Genomic DNA, 21,087 nt, shown 5'->3' with positions numbered 1-21,087 from the left:
AAAGGTGCCACAGGACCCTCTGTTGCTTTTTACAGGACTACCTTTGAGAACCTGAACTCTTGCGGTATTGGGTGAGCCAATACAGTGACCTGGTGAGTCCCAGCCATAGAGGTGTGAGGTACCGAAGGCTGGACTCACTGTTCCAGTTGTACTGATGGTCTAGGTACTGATGAGGCAGTGGAAGACAAAGAGTGTACTGCCTTCTTAGTCAAGTGCTTAGAATTGGTAGTATCTTGCCCATATATCCTTGGTATGGGACACAAGGATGCGTATGGCGCATGAACAAGACGAACAGGTATTGCCACTGATTGAAGGTGCACATGCACACCTCAAGTAGAGTACCCAAAGGGACACTACCTGAAGTAGTAGTAGTTACGAAAACAAGATTCTAGATCACTACAGTAAAATCAGTGTTAAGATGCACTACTCTGGCACTTGGAGAGAAAAGATCACCCAGATAACGTTAGTTCAATATTGATTTCTATACATGTTTAACATGATTCAACCTGTATTACTGTTTAATGCTGCTACAAGAAGACATGAATATCCAGAGCAAGACCATCTTTTTTTTTAATCCAATGCAGTGTTCATTTATTTTTGTACATACAAAAAGAGCCACCCTCTTTGATTCCCCCCACCCCCAAAAATCTCTCCTTTACAAACAGTTAAAAATTAAAAACCAGATGATGACAGGTTAATTTTGGTACAATTATTCAGCAACATAGCTGTCATAATTAGAGTTAAATTTCCTACAAGGTTACTTGTAGGGAAATCCTGATTATTGGCCAAATAAAATTCCATATTACAAGTTAGCAAATTCTAGTACAAAAATAGTCCTTGTGTTAGAACAGCCTCTTATAATTATATTCACAGGTTTGAGTCTATTGGCTGCATAATACCTTAATATTTTATGAAATTTCTTTTTATATGGCTCATTCATCTAATTCAATATAGTGTTGAGCCTCAATCAATCCTCAGGCAAAAAACCCTGAACAGGGTTAATATGCTGCTCAGTGTACTCTGAAGTACTGTGCTTTTCACAGGACATCCAAAAAAATCCCCAAACTGTTATCAGCTAGTCTCCTTGATATCACAATGAGATCCAGACCCAAAAGGACCCCCCTGAAGTACAGATCCACAACCTTCTGTAGGAACACAGGCACAGCTTTGATGTTCAAATTCCACTTGGAAAACAGGTCCAGCTCCTTCACTCATTTCCACATTTGCCTTTGTGAGCTTCTTTAGAAATTAAAGCTTAGCACTCATGAAAGATGTGGGGCCATTCTGGTACTGCCCCTTTCAGGAGTGTCCCATTCTGGCCGGGCTTTCTCCTCTTCTGTCTCTGGTTAATGCGGTTCAGCAGTTTCCCTTAGACCATGCCCTTCAGGGAAAATCTGGGGAAATACTATTTGTCTCTCAAGATGTCTAGCTGCTCTTGATATTCTGTGAAAAGCCTCTGGAAACGGAGGTTCTGTCCGATGACAGGAAGCAGTTCTTTCAGTAGCTCTCTCTTTCGTAAACCCTGCACAAAAACGTCAAAAATCCTCAAATTTATTTTATATCATTAATGCAGGCATTTGATACAGGATTCACTTAAGATTAGTGTGGTCTCTCTTTATCTTAGGGCTGGTCTATACTTAGCCGCTAGTTCGGCGGCTGGAAATCGAACTTCCTGGTTCGATTTATCGCGTCTGGTCTGGACGCGATAAATCGAACCAGGAAGTGCTCGCCGTCGACTGCGGTACTCCAGCTCAACGAGAGGAGTACCGCGGAGTCGACGGGGAGCCTGCCTGCCGTGTGTGGACCGCGTCTGAACCGCGGTAAGTTCGAAGTAAGGTATGTCGAATTCAGCTACGTTATTCACGTAGCTGAATTTGCGTACCTTACTTCGACTTGGGGGGTAAGTGTAGACCAAGCCTTAGAGAGCTGTTTATTTGGTGTCACCTCCTGTTATTTAGATTTCAACAGTAATAATAATAATAAAGTCTTTAGGAGTTCATATTAAATGTTCTTGTTGCTGCTTCCATGTGGTGACAGAATGTGGAAGTGTTCTTTGAAGGGCACATGTTTCTTTGGCATATCAGCCCTTTCAAAGGTACATACCTGGTGAATGGAGAGCACTGAAGGTGCGACCTGTTCCATCTATTAGGTATGTTAGACAGCATCAGTGGAGATAATGGATTGTTAAGTGTTTGTATACAGTGCCAGAGAGAATAAAAGAGGTTACTATTTAGGTAATGGAAAGGATGGATTAGGTATAGAATGGAAGGGATTCCACAGTGATTAAAGTCTTTGGAGATTGCTTGCTTGCTACTCAATTTGAAGTACTTGAGGTTAAAGGGCTATCAACCTTCCCAACAGTTAAAAAGTAACCAGACATATCTTCTCCCTTAAGAAACAGTGGTTGGACAAGGCTTGGCTCATACAATTTACTTCCTTTCTTGTGAATCAGCACCATGCTGGCACAGCTTTAGAAACAGTATTTAAGTTAAGTGAAAACTCCCTTTAAAAAAAAAAAAAAAAAACAACATGAAACCCCAAAACAATGACATGAAAACCCTAGCAGTGAACTTTTAAAATAAAAGCTGGAAATTACCTATCAGATGACACTTTTAAGGGTAGATCAAATTTTGGGTTCTCAACTTTGGAGGTGTTCTTTTAAATGTTACCAAAATAAACTATGAGAGGAAATGTAAAGTACATTCAGTAATTTAAATTAAAACTGTCTAGTTTATACACAAAAGGAATGTCTCCCCTACTTTATTTAAAAACGAAAACCAGCACTTACCACTACTGTTGATTCCCACTGACTTCCAGCTGAGTAATGGACTGGACCCAATAAATCTTTGCATAATTCTCGCAGGCGATATTCAAACCCTGAGAATTACCAGAAATAAAACATTCATAAACATGAAATTATACCCACTACACAATATAAATGACATATAATTTAAGACAGAGTTACTAGTATCTAGACAAGAACAACATAAGGACAAACCAATATGATTTCTGTAAAGGTAAATTATTCCTCCCTAACCAATAAGAATTATTTGAAACATTAAAATAGTAAACAAAGACAGGCTGGTGGATTTATTCTGGAACTTCCAAAAAGTTTTATCAACAGTTCTCCACAAAAAGGCTGTTAAAAGTGATCTACATAGGAAAAACAATGGAATGATTATCACATTTTTTATTATAAATACAACCTGAAAGACACCCCTCCTTTCCGAACCCGCCCCCCACCCCCCAAAAAACGTCAGCTTGTTTTTTATGTTATACATGTCTTGTCTGCCCTGGTAGACTCCGGTAACTGTTGAAATGATGACACCACAAAAAAGTCAGACTGAAAGTTGAGTAATTGAGAGGAGAATTAAATTTTTAGTAAGACTGTTTAAAACTTGGGTTTTCTGATTAACACATATTTAATGCCAATACCTAAAACAGCTTGGAAAAAGAATGTCTTTGATAAAGACTCAACATCCCTGCCTGTTATATTAAGGTGAGAGTGTTTGCAATAATCATGCTTCCAGATCCTCACTAAAGATCCTTCAGCACCTGGATCCCAAGAGGAAAACTAGGAAAGACCAGACTTGACATTTTTTATATTTATCAGATAAAAAACCAAGATGAAGACCTTTAAAAAACACACACAAAAACTTTTCAAGCCAACTTTACATCAGAAAGTAACAAAAAGGGCAGAAGCCCAATTTAAAAAAAAAAAAAAACTTTTGCAAGTGTATTTAAGGTAATTTGGTAATCACAGGATGAGAGGTAAAGTCTTATAATAGAGTTTAAAAAATGGTTAGGAATTAGGAATCTATGTAGGAATAAATAGGATCAATACAATGATCTACATATTTCAGCATTTATTAATCTGGAAGACTGGGTGAACAGTGCAGTGGCATAAAACACTGAGCAAAATTGAATGTTCAGAGTAGGTTTAATGTAGTGCATATTTTTCAGTTTGCCAGTTAGGTTCTGAATTAGTTTTAACTTCTTAGAAAAATAACTAGGTGTCATTATGGACAGATCAAGAATCAAATATTAAACTTGGTTAAGGAGGGAGTGAGAGAACCACATTTATTTAGAGAAGTGTAATCTAGTGCATTGAATTTGGGATGGAGAGGCAAGAACTCCTGAATTTGATTCTGATTCTGCCAGTAATTCAGTGTGTGGCTGTAAGTGAGCCACTTCACCTCTGCCACAGTTTTCCCATATGTAAAATGGTTATGTGGGTGAAGAGAAGGTCCCATGTAGGAGAGATTAAGATAAGGGGGACCATTTAATTTGGAAAGCAGACATGTGGAGATATGCTAGAGAGCTGTAAAATCTGAAAGAGACAGAGAAGGCTAGTTGGTTATCCTTATTTAATAATGTAGAAAAAGAAGATACTCAAAAATTGGAAATTAACAAAATGGAAAGTTATTCCCCACCCCCTTCTTTGCATAAACAAAAATTAACCTATGTAACTCACGGCTCCAAGCTATTACATTAAATAGATTAGCAGAATTTTTGTTTACAGTTTAGACATTTACATGAATAAGAGTAGAACTTCTGCAGCTATATTAGCCATGATAAAAGTCACAAAGGGTTAGTAATTCCTCTGCTGCAGGACAAAATGTGATCACCAATTGAGTCAGTAATAAATTTTCCTCATGGTGTATTACTAAAAATTACATGCTTTATGAGGGTGTTACAGCATCCAGCAGCAGCTGCTATTGGGGACAGTATATAGATCCTGGGGGATAATTTGACTATTAAGTAATGTGTATTTCTATACTTAAATCCAGAGATGGCACTTCTCCTCCCAGTACACTATCTATATTTAACATACAAGCAAAAGAGCCTCCACTATGGACCACCTTTGGAAGCAAATGCGCTGAAGTTTTTTGTTTTTGTTTTTGTTTTTAATAACCACAGAGGTGCCAAACAAAAGGACACTGAGAACAGTCACATACATAATGAGAATACGGGAGTTCTGAAAAATCCATCAGATCTGCAAAGAAATAACATTGCATATCAGAGCTCACCTTCATTAACTAGGTACCGTGCATAGATAAGGAGCCAATGGCGGTATTCATGACTGGATTGTAACATAAGTGCCGCTGCTATCTGATTCTCCAGGTAAGCCAGTGTTGTTTCTTGTTGTACTAAATGAGGCATGGAGAACAGTCTTGCAGCTTGCCTTCCTGAACTATAAACCAAACATTGCACAAAGTCAGAGAACAATTAGAAAAAAATTCCCCTAGTGCAGAAGCCATTCTTCTAGTCTTTCACATATCAATGGTATTTGGTGCTTTCCCAGTTTGCACCTCTACTGCCAAAGGCCACTGCCTATAAATCTTCTGCACCCGACAGATGGAAAGACCCCTCAGACCTGTCTACATTGGCACCAGGGCACTAGGTTCAATGATCCCCCAGTCCCTTCAGACTTTCCACCTGGGGAGCAGTAACCAATAGGAGCTTCCAAAGCCACCTGAAATCATCATTCACTCAACTTGGAAACTGGATTTTACTATATTATCATTGACCACTTCTCCCTTGTCACCCATCCCTCTCCTACCACTGCAGCCTCTCAGGTGCCCAACCCCACTCTCCCTTGTCCACTGGTTCTCCACCACCTCCTCATTTACCTCTCTCCTTTCTCCTCCCCACTCCCATAACCCCCTCCTCTTGCTCACTTCAATCCTGAGTGTGCACCACTCCCCTCCACCACAGCAAAGCTCAGTTTATATAGTTTAATTTACATTATAAAGTGAAATATATAAGAAAATGGACAGAATGAAACTAACACAGTAAGTTCCTATCATCATCCTGATCACTTTGCTTGTATGCTGCATCCCTTTTGTCCTCCCTTCATCTGGTTTTTGTCTTTAACATTATAAGCTCTCCAGGGTAGGGGCTGTCTTCTTGTATGTTTATATAACCCTTTAGAACACTCCTGAACCCCCACCCAGAAGATTGTGAAAGCCAGGAAACTAAATGAAGGCTAGTTTTATAAATGGTCTTTGTAAAAGGCTGGAAATTCTTTTTTTCTAAGTTAACTACAATGTTCTAATAAAGTTACTTTTTGAAGTAACTAAAACATCTTTACAAACCTTAACTAATTTTTCATCTGGATATTTTCTTTTTTACAAAATAAATCCAAACTGTTATTTCCATTCTTTCTATTTTTAAATCCTAATTTTCTTGACTTTTTTTTTTAAAAGGAAAGAAGGAAAATAAGTCCAATTACCCTACCTACAGCCCCTCTCATGTGGGCATAAAAATTAGTAAAATAAAATCAAAGTTGGCTATGAGAGAGTATATAAATTAGAAACCAGGGATGTGAGTAGCAGGTGAAGATGAGCCACTGAGCTGTCTATGGACACTTCAACTGGCTCTTGCTATTCCCTGGTGGTGTGATCAGAAGTTAAAAATATGCAGCAAATGACTAATTAACCATCCAATCTTCCCTAAAATTTTCAGACTCCACAGAATAAAGCCAACTAAGGACAACTGAATAAACCAAAGTTGAAGCTTGTAGACCAAACCACTTTTGGGATGATGGTCCAATAAGTAAGTTATAAAATCACAATGCAAAATGTAAGAAATCCAATTTAGATAAACAAAGTGATATTCTATAAACATAAATGAGAAACACTGCACCAACAGGTAAGGAAGAACTAAAAAAGTAGAATTATTAAGCATAGTGTGCAGCCTTCTTACTACCCAAATATTCTCTGAGCTAAACAGATACAAGGTTACAAAGATGTAAGGCTTAAACACTCTCTGTACGAATCTGATTGACAGATTAGCCCTCCAACCCACTGATATTTCTGAAAATAACTAAGTAATTCAAGCATTCAGTCACCTGAACTAGACAGCACAACAGAAATTAACACCAGGCAATTTAGTTTACTGTATATGAAGCAGAAACAGACCACTTGGCTGATCAGCGAACACAAATAAAATGCCTAAATGCATACTTTGATGTTCGTCCCTGTATTATGGCTAAGGGTCCTGAACACAGCATGGCTTCTTGGGATGGTAAACTATTCCTGTAGTCTGCACATTGTGCTAAGGAGTCCTGTTTGTCAGAGACAAGATTCCTGTGGGTGGGGGGGGAAAACAAGAACATATTACAACACAGTGAATGGTCCATCAGGTGGCAGATGACTCTGTTCTATTCTGCTTTATACTCGATTTGCATTTTCACAATAAAAAAATTATTAAAGCTAACGTTAAAATTATATAATACGCAGGTTAAGAAAAGAGTGTCTCTACATCTGGGTATAGTGCTTAAATTATGCAAAAGTACAAAGGTTGGTTCAAAAGTCAGACAATACATATAGTACATAATCAACAATAACCCAAATTTAGATTAATAAATTTAATGATACACACTGGTGCAACGTACAAGGCTTTGGGCCAAATCCTGCTCACCTTATTTACACAAATGGTCCCATTGAGGTCAATGGGATTAGTCACATAACCTAAACAGGATTTGGCTTGGAGCTCTGAGAAGCATAAGAGAAAATCCACTGGCACATTTTACAGGTTCCATATTGAAAACAAAAATTCAAATCCTCTGTAGGACCAAGGCTGTATGGAACCTAGGTAATTACTTTCTCATCATGAAACTAACTTTACTCCAAGACCCTCCACACATCAGACCCTACTCTCAGACTGCTGATCAGCCATTCTGGCATTTCCCTTACACTGAAGATATGATGCCTCCTTCATACTGACAGGGGAGAGTTGACAGCTACAACTCCCACTTCCTACACCTAATTAAGGCTATCATCTACATGGGTTTGACAGGCTGGGGAATTGGTTGCTCAAATGAATGCCACTTGTATGCTTATCAGACAACTAAGATACACAATGGCACAAATACTTACAGTAATCTTAATTGTTTAATCATGGTTAATTTGAGCTGGTGACTAAGGGACTATTCTTTTATATAAATCTGAGAATGTGGCACAAACAGAAAAGTGACAGGAAATTCAGATTCCATCCTCCATTCTTCAATGGTTTAATTGTTGTGGAGAAAAAGACAGCAGGATTTAAGTTCAGGGTCAACCTTAACTGTGAATAATATCAAGGCTGTGACAGACATGGACTAGTGCCAGGCAGTAAAAATTAGATTTTCTCTGGGGTGTTTTCCCTCCAATTTATTTAAAGAAATATTAATCTAAACACACAAACTACCGTCTAAATATAAGAGAGCATCCAAGTTTCCTGGCAGCTGTTCTGGACTAATTTTTTCCAAAGACTATTATCTTTTACATTCAGAAATCATGAACGTCTGAATGACCAAACCATTTTAAATCCATGTCAACTTCCAGTCAGTTACAAGCAACCCTACGACAACAAATCAGAGTATATATGTAACAGGTGGGGAAAAAAGGGTAAGGAAATAAATTTCAGTTTAAGCTTTTAATTTACAAGGCTTATTTTAAACAGTACTGAATTATAAAAACATGAAAGGGACTGGCTCAGCCATCCATGTACTAGTACGTGGGGAGCAAAGTAGAAGACAAGCCCAGTGTTTCCGCTCGGGTTAGTTTTCAGAGTACAGAATTAAGGGGCAGTAAATCAGAACTGGCATGCTATCACAGCCAACTTTATAAAAGGTAGGAAAGAATGTGCAACTTACCACGTAGAAAGAGAAGGATTAAAACAATATGCCTTTCCATCAGACAGACTCATTACTGGTATACCATGCTGAGTCAGCAAAATTTGAGAGACGGATGTATCACTTCCTACAGATTAAATCAAATCACATGATTTCCTCCGAAGTAATCATTACATAACATTTAAAACTCTACACATTTAAAGTGCTGTACGGCCATTAATTAATCCTCGCAAGAGCCCTACTGAAACAGGTGTGACTAGTGTTACTCTCATTTTACTGGCAGGGAAGCTGAGGCAAAGAGGTGAAGTAACTCACTGAATGCACGTAAGCAAGTCAGTAGCAGAGCTGGATTTAGAAGCCAGGGCTCTTAGCACTGAGTTCTGTGTACTATTACATGTGTCATTTCTTTGCAAATATCATTAAATAATCTGGAGAAATTGCAATATACATAAAGGGTTGGTTAAAAGGGAAATATTTGCAGTATCTCAGGGCAGAATATTCACCCAATTATTTTTCTGTCATCTTTAAAAATAAACCCTTCAGTTTACAGGTATCTCCAGGCCAATCTCCTAACAAACTATGCTTGGGAAGGTGTGGATAAACATGCTGTAATGCTCAGATATTCATTATCTCCTGCTTACCAACATGTTCTGATTCTACAGTCTTACGGAGCATGTTTTGAGCACAGGACCAATTGACCAGGGCTTGTGGTTGTCTGTCTGAGAAGACTTCTGCAGTCTGCTGGGTTCATACCACACACACATACAAATACTTCTCAAACTGCCTTTGATTAATACTACTAAGATTAAATCCAGATAGAAGGCCAGTGCGTTTCTTGTAACGCTGATTTTTTTTTGCCAGATACTGACAAGGGCAGAAAACAGATTTGTTAAATTCAGATAATTTCTGATCAGTTAAGTTTTAAAATATCTGATTATATGCAAGATATGCATTGGGGACTGCAATAGTGTTATGGGATTTATACACCAGATTAGAAAGTGTTTCATGATAACTCTACAACATTGCATTTCCACATTTAAAAACAAAACAAATTACAGGATCCTTAATAGTTTGCTATCTCCTTATATTTTTATCTTGATTGTTTCTGTGGTAATGAAACATTACCCAGTGATTTCCATTTAACACCCAACTATGTACAGAAGAAAACCTATTTATTTTTGCTTTACAGGGGTAGGTAGAATTTTAGCACACTCGTTAATGGCTCAATATATTACAGGAGGACTGAAAGACTAAGGTTGGCAGGTAAATGTGCCCTTTCATTACCTGCTAATATTGTTTGCAGAGACTCGTCTTTAACAACCACTGACTGTTTATGAACATCCCTGAAGGGAGAGAAAAGAGGGGGGAGGAGGGAAATCTATACATTAAAAAGAAATGAATACGCCAATCATATAACAAATCAGTTTCTAGAATGTTCCTGATTAAAATTTGTAACTTAATATTTTCTTCACAATTTTGGCAAGGCAGAAAATAGCAAAGCAGAGCTGTATGCACCCCTGCTTCCGAAAAGGATTATAAAAAGAATTATTTGCATTTCTATGGCCTCCTTTCTGTTAGAGAATCTCATCACACTATGCAAACATTAAGTCTCACAACACATCTGTGAGATAGGTATGAATTATTTGCCCCATTTTACAGATAAGTAAACGAATGTAGAGAGAGGTTAAGTGAACTGTCCAGGGTCACAAAGTGAGTCAACAGCAGAGCTGGGAACTGAACCCATGCCTTCTGACTCCTAGGCCCATACTCTGGCTCAGGGATCGGCAACCTTTGGCGCGCGGCCCGTCAGGGAAATCCACCGGCGGGCCGAGATGGTTTGTTTACCTGCAGCAGCCGCAGGTTCAGACGATCGCAGCTCCCACTGGCCACGGTTTGCCGTTCCAGGCCCCTCCAGGCTCAGGGATATGCTGGCCACCGCTTCCCGCACCCCCATTGGCCTGGAACGGTGAACCACAGCCAGTGGGAGCTGCGATCGGCCGAACCTGCAGCTGCTGCAGGTAAACAAACCATCTCGACCCGCCGGCGGATTTCCCTGATGGGCCGCGTGCCAAAGGTTGCCGATCCCTGCTCTAGCTGTTAGACAATACTCTTCAAATGTCAATGTTGATTTACTAAAAATGAAGATTTTAATGATTTCTATGTTTCCTTCTTTCCCTTAATTCCACAGACTAAAATCACCCTGTCCTAGAAGGCAGCTTAAACAAATTACCCTTAGTAGGATAAACCATCCACTTTCTAGGGTGAAATTCACCCCTGTGCAGAGTTCCACTTAAGCCTGCAAAAGAGAGCAGGCAGGACATATGTCTTGCATGGTGGGCCCTCTACATAGGGCTGAATATCACATCCACAAATAAGACTCGATCGAAAGCGAACCTGATTTGAACCAGAGCATCAGCAGGCACATGCCAACTCAGCCACTAGAAAAAAAAACATTTATCAGCCCCAATCAAAGTCATTAACTGGAAGCAGTAAGGTAACCAGTCAAACTCAGCCCATGCTTACTGGCAGTCATGACAGCATAATTTAGTACTCACCACACAGACAGCGTAGCAATAGTGGTGAGAGCCATGACGTAGGAACCTGTGCAATGTAAAGCGGAGATAGGCGAATGCAATATAATAGGTGGGAGAAGGCGACGACCACAAGCTGAAAATACAGATAAGGTCCTCTTCTCACAGGCTACACTCACCACATCACTGAAAATGATCAAAAGGAAACATTTAAATTCAGCTAAATGAAAGAGGCAAGATCTCTTGGGTTATCACACAACTTGAAGGAGGTCCCACTGATAAAGTGTGAGGATTCAGAAAACTTGTCTCCAGAAAGCACAGCCAAAAAACACAGGAGAATGTGGTTTTGAATCCTAAATTCAAGTCTCTCACTCAGCAGATGGAGGTGACTGCGACGTATCAGCGGGGAAGGAAAGGAGGCGTGCCTGGTCAGAATAAGCCTCGGCATACTGGCCATATGAAGAAGAGGTTGTTTTTTTGAAACAAGACCGTTTCCACACACACAAAAATGTACAGAGAGAATGGTCTGTCAAGACAATGGAATGACGAGGCTCTCTTTAGAAGGCAGGGAGGGAGCTGTGCACTAGCAGGCAAGAGCATTGCCGAAGTGAAAGTAGGGAATTGCTAGATGACAAAATGTAAAAGTCCCTTTCATGGTGATGTGAGGTTAAAGGTTTGAATTACCTTGCAATCAAAGCCCTGGGTGCATGTTTCAAAGGCGGTGTTGGATAGCATTTCCGTCAGTGAGGAAGGCTTATACTGTAAAGGTAGAGCTTCCTACCTCCTTCATTAAAGAGCATGGGAGATTTTGGCCCAAATTTTACATACTTATTTCTATCCTGCTCTAGGGTATGCTTCCAATCTAAACACTGGATAAGGTATGTGAATGATCGGGAGTTTGCAGTTTACTGTTATGGATGACAGGACACGGTATGAAGGAGAGCTCTGATAACAGCTGTATATAACTTTGTAACCAACCCTCTTCCTAACAAGCTTGAAACTCAGGCCAGGCTAACCCAACCTTGTGGTGGGCTTGGGCTGAAGTCTGAGTCAACTTGGGCCAATATGAGCTTCTTCAAAACATTACAGCTCAAAACATAGCAGCTTCACAAAAACACATGTAAAACTTGTCAATTTCAGCTGTGAGTTATGAGTTTAATTTGTTCCAATCCAAAACTCAGCATAACTCTTAAAGGTGTGAAACCAGAAAAAGGTTCAGATGAATTCCTGTGAACCAGACTTGTGGGTACCTTTGTCACAGTTTGGACCTCAACAAGATCACACAGTTTAAATTAAACTTCTGATGCAAAAACTAAAGGCTGCTGTTGAGAAGGAGGAGAAACTGCAAGTATCTCTGAGGAAACATGTATCCCACAAAAATATTCTATTTATAGTGTTCTTTTAAACCTTCAATCATTGTGGCATTTGCTGTTTAAACAACTGTTGCTTCTAATCATTCAGTCCACTCTAATGGGGGAATTTAATGGAGGAATGCAATGTCTGACAAAGAAAGTATTTTAATTGGCTAATGGGGACACGGGATGCTATAAAGACTTTGGTTAGGTCAGGACCCTAGGGGCTAATTCACTAGTGAGGCTGCCATCAGGTCTACATACAGTGCATATTATATTTATTCATATCACATGGTTAATACCAAAGCATTGTGTACAGGTTACAAAAGAAGTAACCAAAAAAACAGCAAACCGCAATGATCAACAAAGCCAGTGCCCCCGGTTACTAATGCTACAGGAGGAGGAAAGAAGAACATAAGTGTCCTAGAGCAGGCTGGCAAGAAGAGGAAGAAGAGAAAGGTCTTAGGAAGATGTTTTGCACTATGAAGAATCACACAACTCCATAAAAATAAGGGATCCTGTCATGCACTGTAATAGTGAATTTAACTAAACATTTTGCAAAATATACCGTGCACCAGGGGTTAAAATAATAAAGACAAATGGGTAGCAATATTCTCTGAAGCTATTAAAATTTGGTAAATTTTAAATACCTATATATTTTATTCATGTAATCGGAAGTTCTCAAAGGGAACCTTGAATAAGGTTTCCCACTAACCACTTGTTTAATAGTGTAACAATACAGCCCTAAATACTTTCTCCTGCCAAAGGACTATCGCTCCTTTTCTGGAGGCTTCTACTTCTACAAGCAACTTCTCTTACCAGCTTCCAGCTGCAGTAAGAATTCGACTGGTGAGGACAGTCTCCCATTCTTTGCCTTCCCGATTACACTTTAACCTGCTCAGCTTGGAACCTCCCACTGTGGTCATCTCATTCTCCACCTCAATGTACATGGAGGGATCTGAACTTACCTGAAAAAAAGAAAAGGAAAATCATTTTACACAGAGGAAAACTGCTCAGGGAAGTGTCAAGTAATGTAGGTCCAAAATAGGGCCCAATTAAACCTTGGCATCTGATAGAGAAAACACTCTGGAGTTTTGTTTAAAATATCCTCAAAATACACCAAATTACTTCAAAAGGAAGAGATTCCAAAGGCAACTGGTCACTCAAGGCTACTCCCCATCAATAATTTGTGTGTATTTTGAGCCCACCAATTGAAAAAAGGGTTTATATTTTCAGTCATCTGTTCTTCCTAAATCCTGGACACCAAATCTAGTTCAAACAAGGCTGATGCTGCAGCCTTTCAGGATTCCTGCAGTCAAAGCCAGACTTCTATGGTAAAAGCACACAGACAAGGGACTAGTAGGTACATGATTCAGTGTTATGTTAGGCCCTCCAGGTGCTGAGCATGTCACTTTATCGCGTGAAGAGACCTCAGAGGAAATGCCCAGTTTATGTAGAGAGCTGTCTGTGGCACATGTGTGAAGAGAAAGCACCAGCCCTGTCTGGAGTTCCTGCTGCCACCACTTCTCTTGAAACACCAAGGCTAAATAAAGGAAGAAGGGAGGGGGCGCCTAAGAGGGGAAAATATGTTTGTCTTTGAAGCCAAGTCAGGTGAGAAAAGGAGGAATGAATTGCTGAAATGGATTGCCTCTGCAGGTGAGGTAGGAAGGAAGAAGGCAAAAGCCAGAGGGTGCATGTGACTTACTTAGGTCCCGAAGCCAAGTCAGGTAGGGGAGGGGAAGAGGCAGTTGGGAGGCCTACAGTGGCAGGAAGGAGCCAAGTGGGAAAGTCTTAGAAGAAAGTGGGGTGGGTAAAGCTCCTTCTTGGACAAGGCAAAGGAATTCTGCTCCAATCCTTCAGTTTAATATAACTATTCTGAGTGTCTTAAGGATATTTTTGGCAAAGTAAACATTTCTTGGGAAAAATGCCTTTTAAGTAAACAATGTTGCTGTCATCCACTTACTTGCAATGTAAACGATTTCTGTGGGATTGGGGTTGGCAGTTTAAGTGCTAATGCTGGTGCAGAGATGCAAGTGGCATCCTTCTCAGAGGCCAGTGCAGCTGGGGACTGAAAAACAAAAGTAACAAACAGAGCAATTAAAAACAAAAAGAAAATCTTATGAACAAATGGAACAGTGCACGGTTATCACTCACAAAAGCACCTCAGTACAGATATACCCTAGTCCAGATTGTGTTGCCAAGAGGGAAACCTCAACAAATGTTTAAACACACATCAGAAAAACCTCATGCAAAAACTTTTTTTTTTTTAAATACATATTGCATAAATACTGTGTCTTCATTCTCTAAACTAGCTGCTAAGAATTTTCAGGAACAATATGTGGTCATTGCGGCCTGCATTAGGCCATCTTTAACACTTTCCATCTGTACTAAATTAATGGAAGCTCCGGTATGTTTCAGGGCAAGGCCAGCCTTTGAATGTTGGTAATGAAAAGGGCTATTGCAACCGAAGGATGGGAAGTACTGTCATAATGTACTAGCTAGGTATGTACTCTACTGCCCTGTACTGAATGGAAGGGCATACCTCCTCAAGTGTTTATAAATATGCCACCCTCTTGAATCATACTGCTGACAGCTGATGGAGTTTCTCATTTAGTTCAAGCAGCAGACATCTGTGTTTTTGGAAGCCAAGGTCCTGCATCTAACTCCAATACTACATACATACTGTTTAGTTAGTGTCTGCAATATTTGTATGTGCACAGCATACAGATTTGTTACATTATGTGCACCTTCATTTTAAACCTTAAGAATTAGATAAAAAGCAAGCAAGAGGACTAGCTTCAAAATTTTGAGGAACCTTAGCACTCCTGGTTTCACTTGACCACCTTCTGTCTAATCTAATGCAAGGACAACATTTTGCTTTAGTAAATGAATAGTAGAAACCATAAATACTAATACTATGCACATTAATTAAATTATTGACATACTGACTACCTGAACAGTTAAAGTCACAGGTACTAGTCTGGAGTCCTTTCGAGGCCTGCCTTTTTTCTTCTTTTCTACTGTTTCTGCCTCAAGTTCTAGTTTACGCTTGGGCAGAGACAGCGGTTTAGTAGCTGGAATCTTCTCTTCACTGTCACTGCTGCTCTCCAGGATATCCTTGGGCTTATTCTCTTTAATTAAATTCTGATCCTTCAATCTGCATAAAAAGTAAAAGATTTGTTTCATAATTTACATAAGTTATATTCAAAGCTGCTACCCATCCATCCACTATTAGCTTTCAAGCTAAGCATCAGGTGTATTCTTAGGCTTGTTTGAATACATCTGAAAAGATGCAGCGGAAAAAAATTAAGGTAAGAAAAGGCTACTCAATCCTTTGTGCAAATGCAAATATGGAACATACAAAATGCAGCTTCTTCAAGTAAATTTTCTGCTTAAAAAACAAATAGTAAACTAGGCTGTGGTGGCTTGCACTAACACAGGGGTGGCCAACCTGTGGCTCCAGAGCTGCATGCGGCTCTTCAGAAGTTAATATGCAGCTCCTTGCATAGGCACCAACTCCGGGGCTGGAGCTACAGGTGTCAACTTTCCAATGTGCAGGTGGTGGTAGGGGGGAGGAGGTGCTCACTGCTCAACCCCTGACTCTGCCACAGGCCCTATCCCTACTTCACCTCTTCCCTCAAGGCCCCCGCTCCTTCCTGCCCCCTTCCTTGAGCCTGCCATGCCCTCGCTCCTTCTCCTCCCCCCAGAGCCTCCTGCATGCCTCAGGAGGCATGGGGAAGGAGGGAGGCGCTGATCAGCAGGGCTGCTGGCAGGTGCAGGGGAGCTGATGGGGGGCTGCTGAGGTATTACTGTGGCTCTTTGGCAATGTACATAGGTAAATTCTGGCTCCTTCTCAGGCGCAGGTTGGCTACCTCTGCACTAACACATTATTCAGCAACTAGATACTTAAAAAAAAAAACAAAAAAAACAAGTTTTATTTTACCATTTAATGGATACTGCACCACATGAAGAGCAATTATAATATCCAAATCAGATGACAACTAGAATTTTGCTTAAAGAGACTGGTTTCCATTACAGCTGTAATGGAGCGATTCCATTGGGGCAGGTGGATGGGCAAAGTGAGGGAGGTGGAAGAGAACAAAACTGACAGTAGCAAGCTTGCAAATGAAAAGAACACAAGGGCTGTAAATTAACATGTACCGCATGCTTGACATCTCTGAAACAATGGCTTTCAATGCACATATATATACACACACATTATGATGACCATCAGGAATCACAGTTATTGTTAAGGTTGTAATAAAAACCTTTTTTGCAGCCTCTTCCTACCCCCAGCTTTCCAAGACATTTACCTGGGAAGGGTGGGAGGAAGGGCATTTTTCATCTTGTGCTGATCTAAACATGCAAGGAATTTTAAGAGTAGTTCTCCTCTCTTCTCCACAGAACAGAGAAATGAGTACAAGATGGGGAGTGATTTATATTCCCAGTTCTACTGCTGTTTGTCCATAATTCTTTGCATTTATGTAGCACATTAGAAACATTAGATAGGGTTCACAACACCGCCTCAGGAGTAAATATTGTTACACCCATTTTATTGGATGGAAAGACAGACTCAGAAAGGTTAAATGACTTTTGCCCAACATTATACAGAACATCAGTATCAGAATCATGATGAGAACTTAGGTCTCCTGGCCCCCAGCCCTATGCCATGATAATAGATCACAGTGACTCTCAGACAAGTCACCACCTTGCTGTCCCTCCAGCTTCCCAAGCTGTGAATTGGGATACTACTGTTTACTTCCCTCCCTCCCTCACAGGGGTACCCAACCCATGTCCCTTCTGACTTTGGGAAGTGGGCAGAAAAGACACTGTACCTCACATACATACTTGTAGGCCAGTTTGCCATGCAACTGAGTCTCGGTAAACATACCCATTAGAGACACAGGAACAGCCCTACTGGATCAGACCCAAGGTCTTGCTAGTCCAGTGTCCTGTCTCTCACAATGGCCAGAACCAGATGCTTCAGAGGAATGTTTAAGAATCCCACAGTATGCAGATGTGGGGTAATCTGCCCCCCATAGTACATTTCATCCTGGTTTCTAGTAGTTAGAGATTGGCTCCAAGCCTGAAACATGAAGTTTAATAGCCTTTTCAATTTTTTTGTTATTAATCTGAAAACTCTGGATACTCATGATATCAATATAAATGTTGAATCCCTTTTTGAATCTTGCTAAGTTCTTGGCCTCAACAAAATCCTGTGACAATGAGTTCCACAGGCTAATTACATGTTGTGTGTTTACTGGTTTTGAATTTGCATTCTTTAATTTTCATTGCTTGTCCCTTGCTCTTTAGTTAGGAGACAGGCAGAACAAAAGTTCCTGATCTACCTTCTCTAGACCATTCGTTATTTTCTATACTTTTATCGTGTACCACTTATGCACCTCCTTTCTAAGACAAACAATCCCATTCTTTTCAATCTCTCTTTATATGATAGTTTTTCTAAGCCCAAGGTCATTCTTGTTACTTTCCGCCGATCCCCAGTTCGGCAATATCCTTTTTTTGAGATAGTGTGACCAGTACTGCAAACACTATTCCAAATGAGGCCACAGCATTGATTTATATAATTGCATTATAATATTCTCTGTGTAATTGCATTATAGCATCCTCCATGTTATTCACAAGCCCATTCCTTAGGTACCCTAACATCTTGTTTGCTTTTTTGACCACAGCGTCACATTAAACAGGTCTTCAATGACTATGACGGCACCCAGGTCCATTTCTTGAGTTGATACAGATAATTTAGAACTCTGTGTATGGTGTCAGAGTAGTTTAATTATTTTCCTCCAATGTGCATTACACTTTGTATTTACTGACACTGAATTTCATTTACCATGATGATGTCCATAAACTTAGTTTGTTTAGATCTCTCTGATGTTCCTCACAATCCTGTCTGGTCCTAAGTATCTGAAAATAACTGTGTCACACCTGCAAATTGTTCGACCTCATTACTCACCCCCTTTCCAGATAATTAATAAATATGTTAAACCAATGATTCTCAACCAGGGATAAATGTACCCTTGGGAGTACGCAGAGGTCTTCCAGGGGATACATCAGCTCATCTAGATATCTGCCTAGTTTTAAACTGGCTATATAAAAAGCACTAGTAAAGTCAGGACAAACTAAAATTTCATACAATGACTTGTTTATACTGCTCTGTATACTATACACTGAAATGTAAGTACAATATTTATGTTCCAATTGATTTATTTCATAATTACGTGGTAGAAATGAGAGAGTGAGCAACTGATAAATACTAGTGTGGCTGTGACACTTTTGTATTTTTATGTCTGATTTTGTAAGCAAGTAATTTTTAAGCGAAGTGAAACTTGGGGCACACAAGACAAATCAGACTCCTGAAAGGGGTACACTAGTCTGGAAAGGTTCAGAGCCCCTGTGCTAAACAACACAGGACCTAGTATGAAACCTTGAGGCACCCACTTCAAACCTTTTTGCTATGCATTACAATTGATCATTTAATCCTAATCTTTGTTTTCTGTCTCCTAGCCACATTTTGATCCCTGACAATACTTTGCCCCTCACTCCATGACTAGTTAGCTTCTTTAGTAGCTTCTTGCATGAAGGAACTTGTCAAAGGCCTATCAGCACTCTAAATAAATTATATCCATTGATTTTCCTTTATCCACTACTTTATTGACACATGCAAAGAATTTTAAGATTAGTCAGATACAATATTCCTTTGCAGAAACCGTGCTGGTTAGACCCTATCATATAATGATCTTCCAGGTGTTTTTTTATTCTATTTTTATTTTAATTATTGTTTAAAGCAATTTTCCAGCTACAGATGTAAGGATTAGGTCTATAATTCCTCTGATCACTTCATGAGCCTTTTTTAAAATACAGGTACAAAATTTGCTACCTTCCAATCCCCCAGAATAGTGGCTTTTTTTCTTTTCTTTTTTCTTTTTAAGCAAAAGGACAGTTTTAGGGGAGGAAATATGGGACAGGAAAAAAAATGTTGTATTTATTGTAAATGGGGTGACTACATAGCTCGCTGGCAAGACACTGACCTTCTACATGATTTGTTAAGGGGGGTGTGTGTGCATGTGTTATAACATGCACAGACTCACATCACCAAACTGAAAGGTTTTCCTTTTCTAGATTCTGATCATGTGGCTCCACAGACAAATACTTGAAAAGAAAATTTATCGCCTGTACGAGGTTCTCAGCACAAAACTGAAATATGTCTGCAGCTATTGGGATCTATTTTCTATGTAATGTAATTTAGGTTGAGATGGAACTCCGTGTTACAGGCAGGCTAGATTTTATTGTCTTCCATGAAGACCTCGTATACAATGATTTTATCTTGAAACAAAAGTTTTAACTAAGGAAGATCTGAAGAGTTTTCTTGGTCCCATATGCTTGAGGCTGAAAACATAATTATGAGTATCCATGGATAATGTTACCTCAGAAAATTTTTCTTACTAGTAGCTCTTTTTCATTGCCTCATTCTATAGAGATCTGAGTTAATCTCCAGAATCCCAGCACTGATGCATCCATACCTCAGAGAATCATATTGTTTTAACACTGTCTGCTTGTGTGCCCTCTCCTGCTCTGTACCATCACTTACCTGTCTATGGCCGTCTGATTTGTATTTATTACAGCAGAAGTCCCTGAGGTGGCTTTGGATCGTTCTGTGAATCTCGAGTCAAATGCTTTCATAGGTTCAATCTTAGATGGAGTTGTTAGCACAGACGAAGATGATACAGGGGGAGCAGCTGAAGCAGAGGTAGCATTTACACTATTAAAGGAGGAAAGAGAAAAACAAAGATTGAAAATATATTTGGAGTCGTGTAGTACTCAAAAATAAATCAGCATTTATCAAAACCTTCTACATGGACTAGAAGTTTAATTAAATTGGCCACTCTTGGACGTGTGTGAATTAATACACACCATATCCTTTCATGTGTCAATATCCTCTACTCTCAAAAATTATTTATAATAGATCCGAGAGTTGAAATCTTAATGCTGCTGCATAAAGTCTTTTCATCTAGCTATATCCAACTGATTCATTCTTTAGAATTCTCATTCCTTGATTAAAAATACATATTATCTGTAGGCATTTAGTGTCCAAGTACAATAAATTAGTGATTATGTATATGCAGTAGAGCAGCATGAAATGATCTGTAGGTCTCCGCTGCAAATTTCTTTTGCTGCAGCAAGCTGAAAATGTTACACACAAGCCTAGCTGTTGCCTACACTACAGTTCAAACCACATAACCTGGTTCTTGCAAAAACTCTTTGAACCACACAACAGGACCTTACATCACAAAAAATCCTCTAAATAAGGTTTGCTCACTTTTAAAATACTCAATTTAGACTGAATAAAGAGGTTTTAAGGGGGCTTCAATCTTGTACTAATAGCAGCTCAGTGTTTGTAAGGATGATTTAGTGGTTACTCCAATGGATAACAATCAAAATAGATCTTACTGCACTGGAGAAGAGCATTTCCAGTGCACGCCTAGGGATTTGTTCAGCCCTGGGAGGCTTAATTAAGTAAACGGCAGTGTTTTAAAGCTACTAGTTATATCCCAGCTCAAAGCTC

General features: G+C 39.6%; 1 protein-coding gene across 2 annotated transcripts in view; it reads right to left on the bottom strand.

Moving 5' to 3' along the window:
- Positions 1-571: 571 nt before the first annotated feature.
- LOC112120431 (protein HIRA) overlaps positions 572-21,087 on the bottom strand; it is a 60,216-nt gene continuing 39,700 nt past the window's right edge. For both annotated transcript variants that reach the window (XM_026656910.2, XM_026656911.2), the window contains 11 exons: positions 20,113-20,283; positions 15,456-15,660; positions 14,467-14,571; positions 13,323-13,471; positions 11,176-11,337; positions 9,905-9,963; positions 8,642-8,747; positions 6,969-7,091; positions 5,031-5,194; positions 2,789-2,877; positions 572-1,522 (listed from right to left, as the gene is read on the bottom strand). In XM_026656910.2, coding sequence (XP_026512695.1) covers positions 1,406-1,522; positions 2,789-2,877; positions 5,031-5,194; positions 6,969-7,091; positions 8,642-8,747; positions 9,905-9,963; positions 11,176-11,337; positions 13,323-13,471; positions 14,467-14,571; positions 15,456-15,660; positions 20,113-20,283 — 1,450 coding nt within the window. In that variant the 3' untranslated portion in view covers positions 572-1,405. The remainder of the gene's footprint in view (positions 1,523-2,788; positions 2,878-5,030; positions 5,195-6,968; positions 7,092-8,641; positions 8,748-9,904; positions 9,964-11,175; positions 11,338-13,322; positions 13,472-14,466; positions 14,572-15,455; positions 15,661-20,112; positions 20,284-21,087) is intronic.

The sequence above is a fragment of the Terrapene carolina genome, unplaced genomic scaffold (genome assembly GCF_002925995.2).
Source record: "Terrapene carolina triunguis isolate 2854851 unplaced genomic scaffold, T_m_triunguis-2.0 Scaffold234, whole genome shotgun sequence".
NCBI classification, from domain to species: domain Eukaryota; kingdom Metazoa; phylum Chordata; order Testudines; family Emydidae; genus Terrapene; species Terrapene triunguis.
Note: the sequence above shows the minus strand (reverse complement) of the source record. Positions and strands in the feature narration are given on the sequence as shown.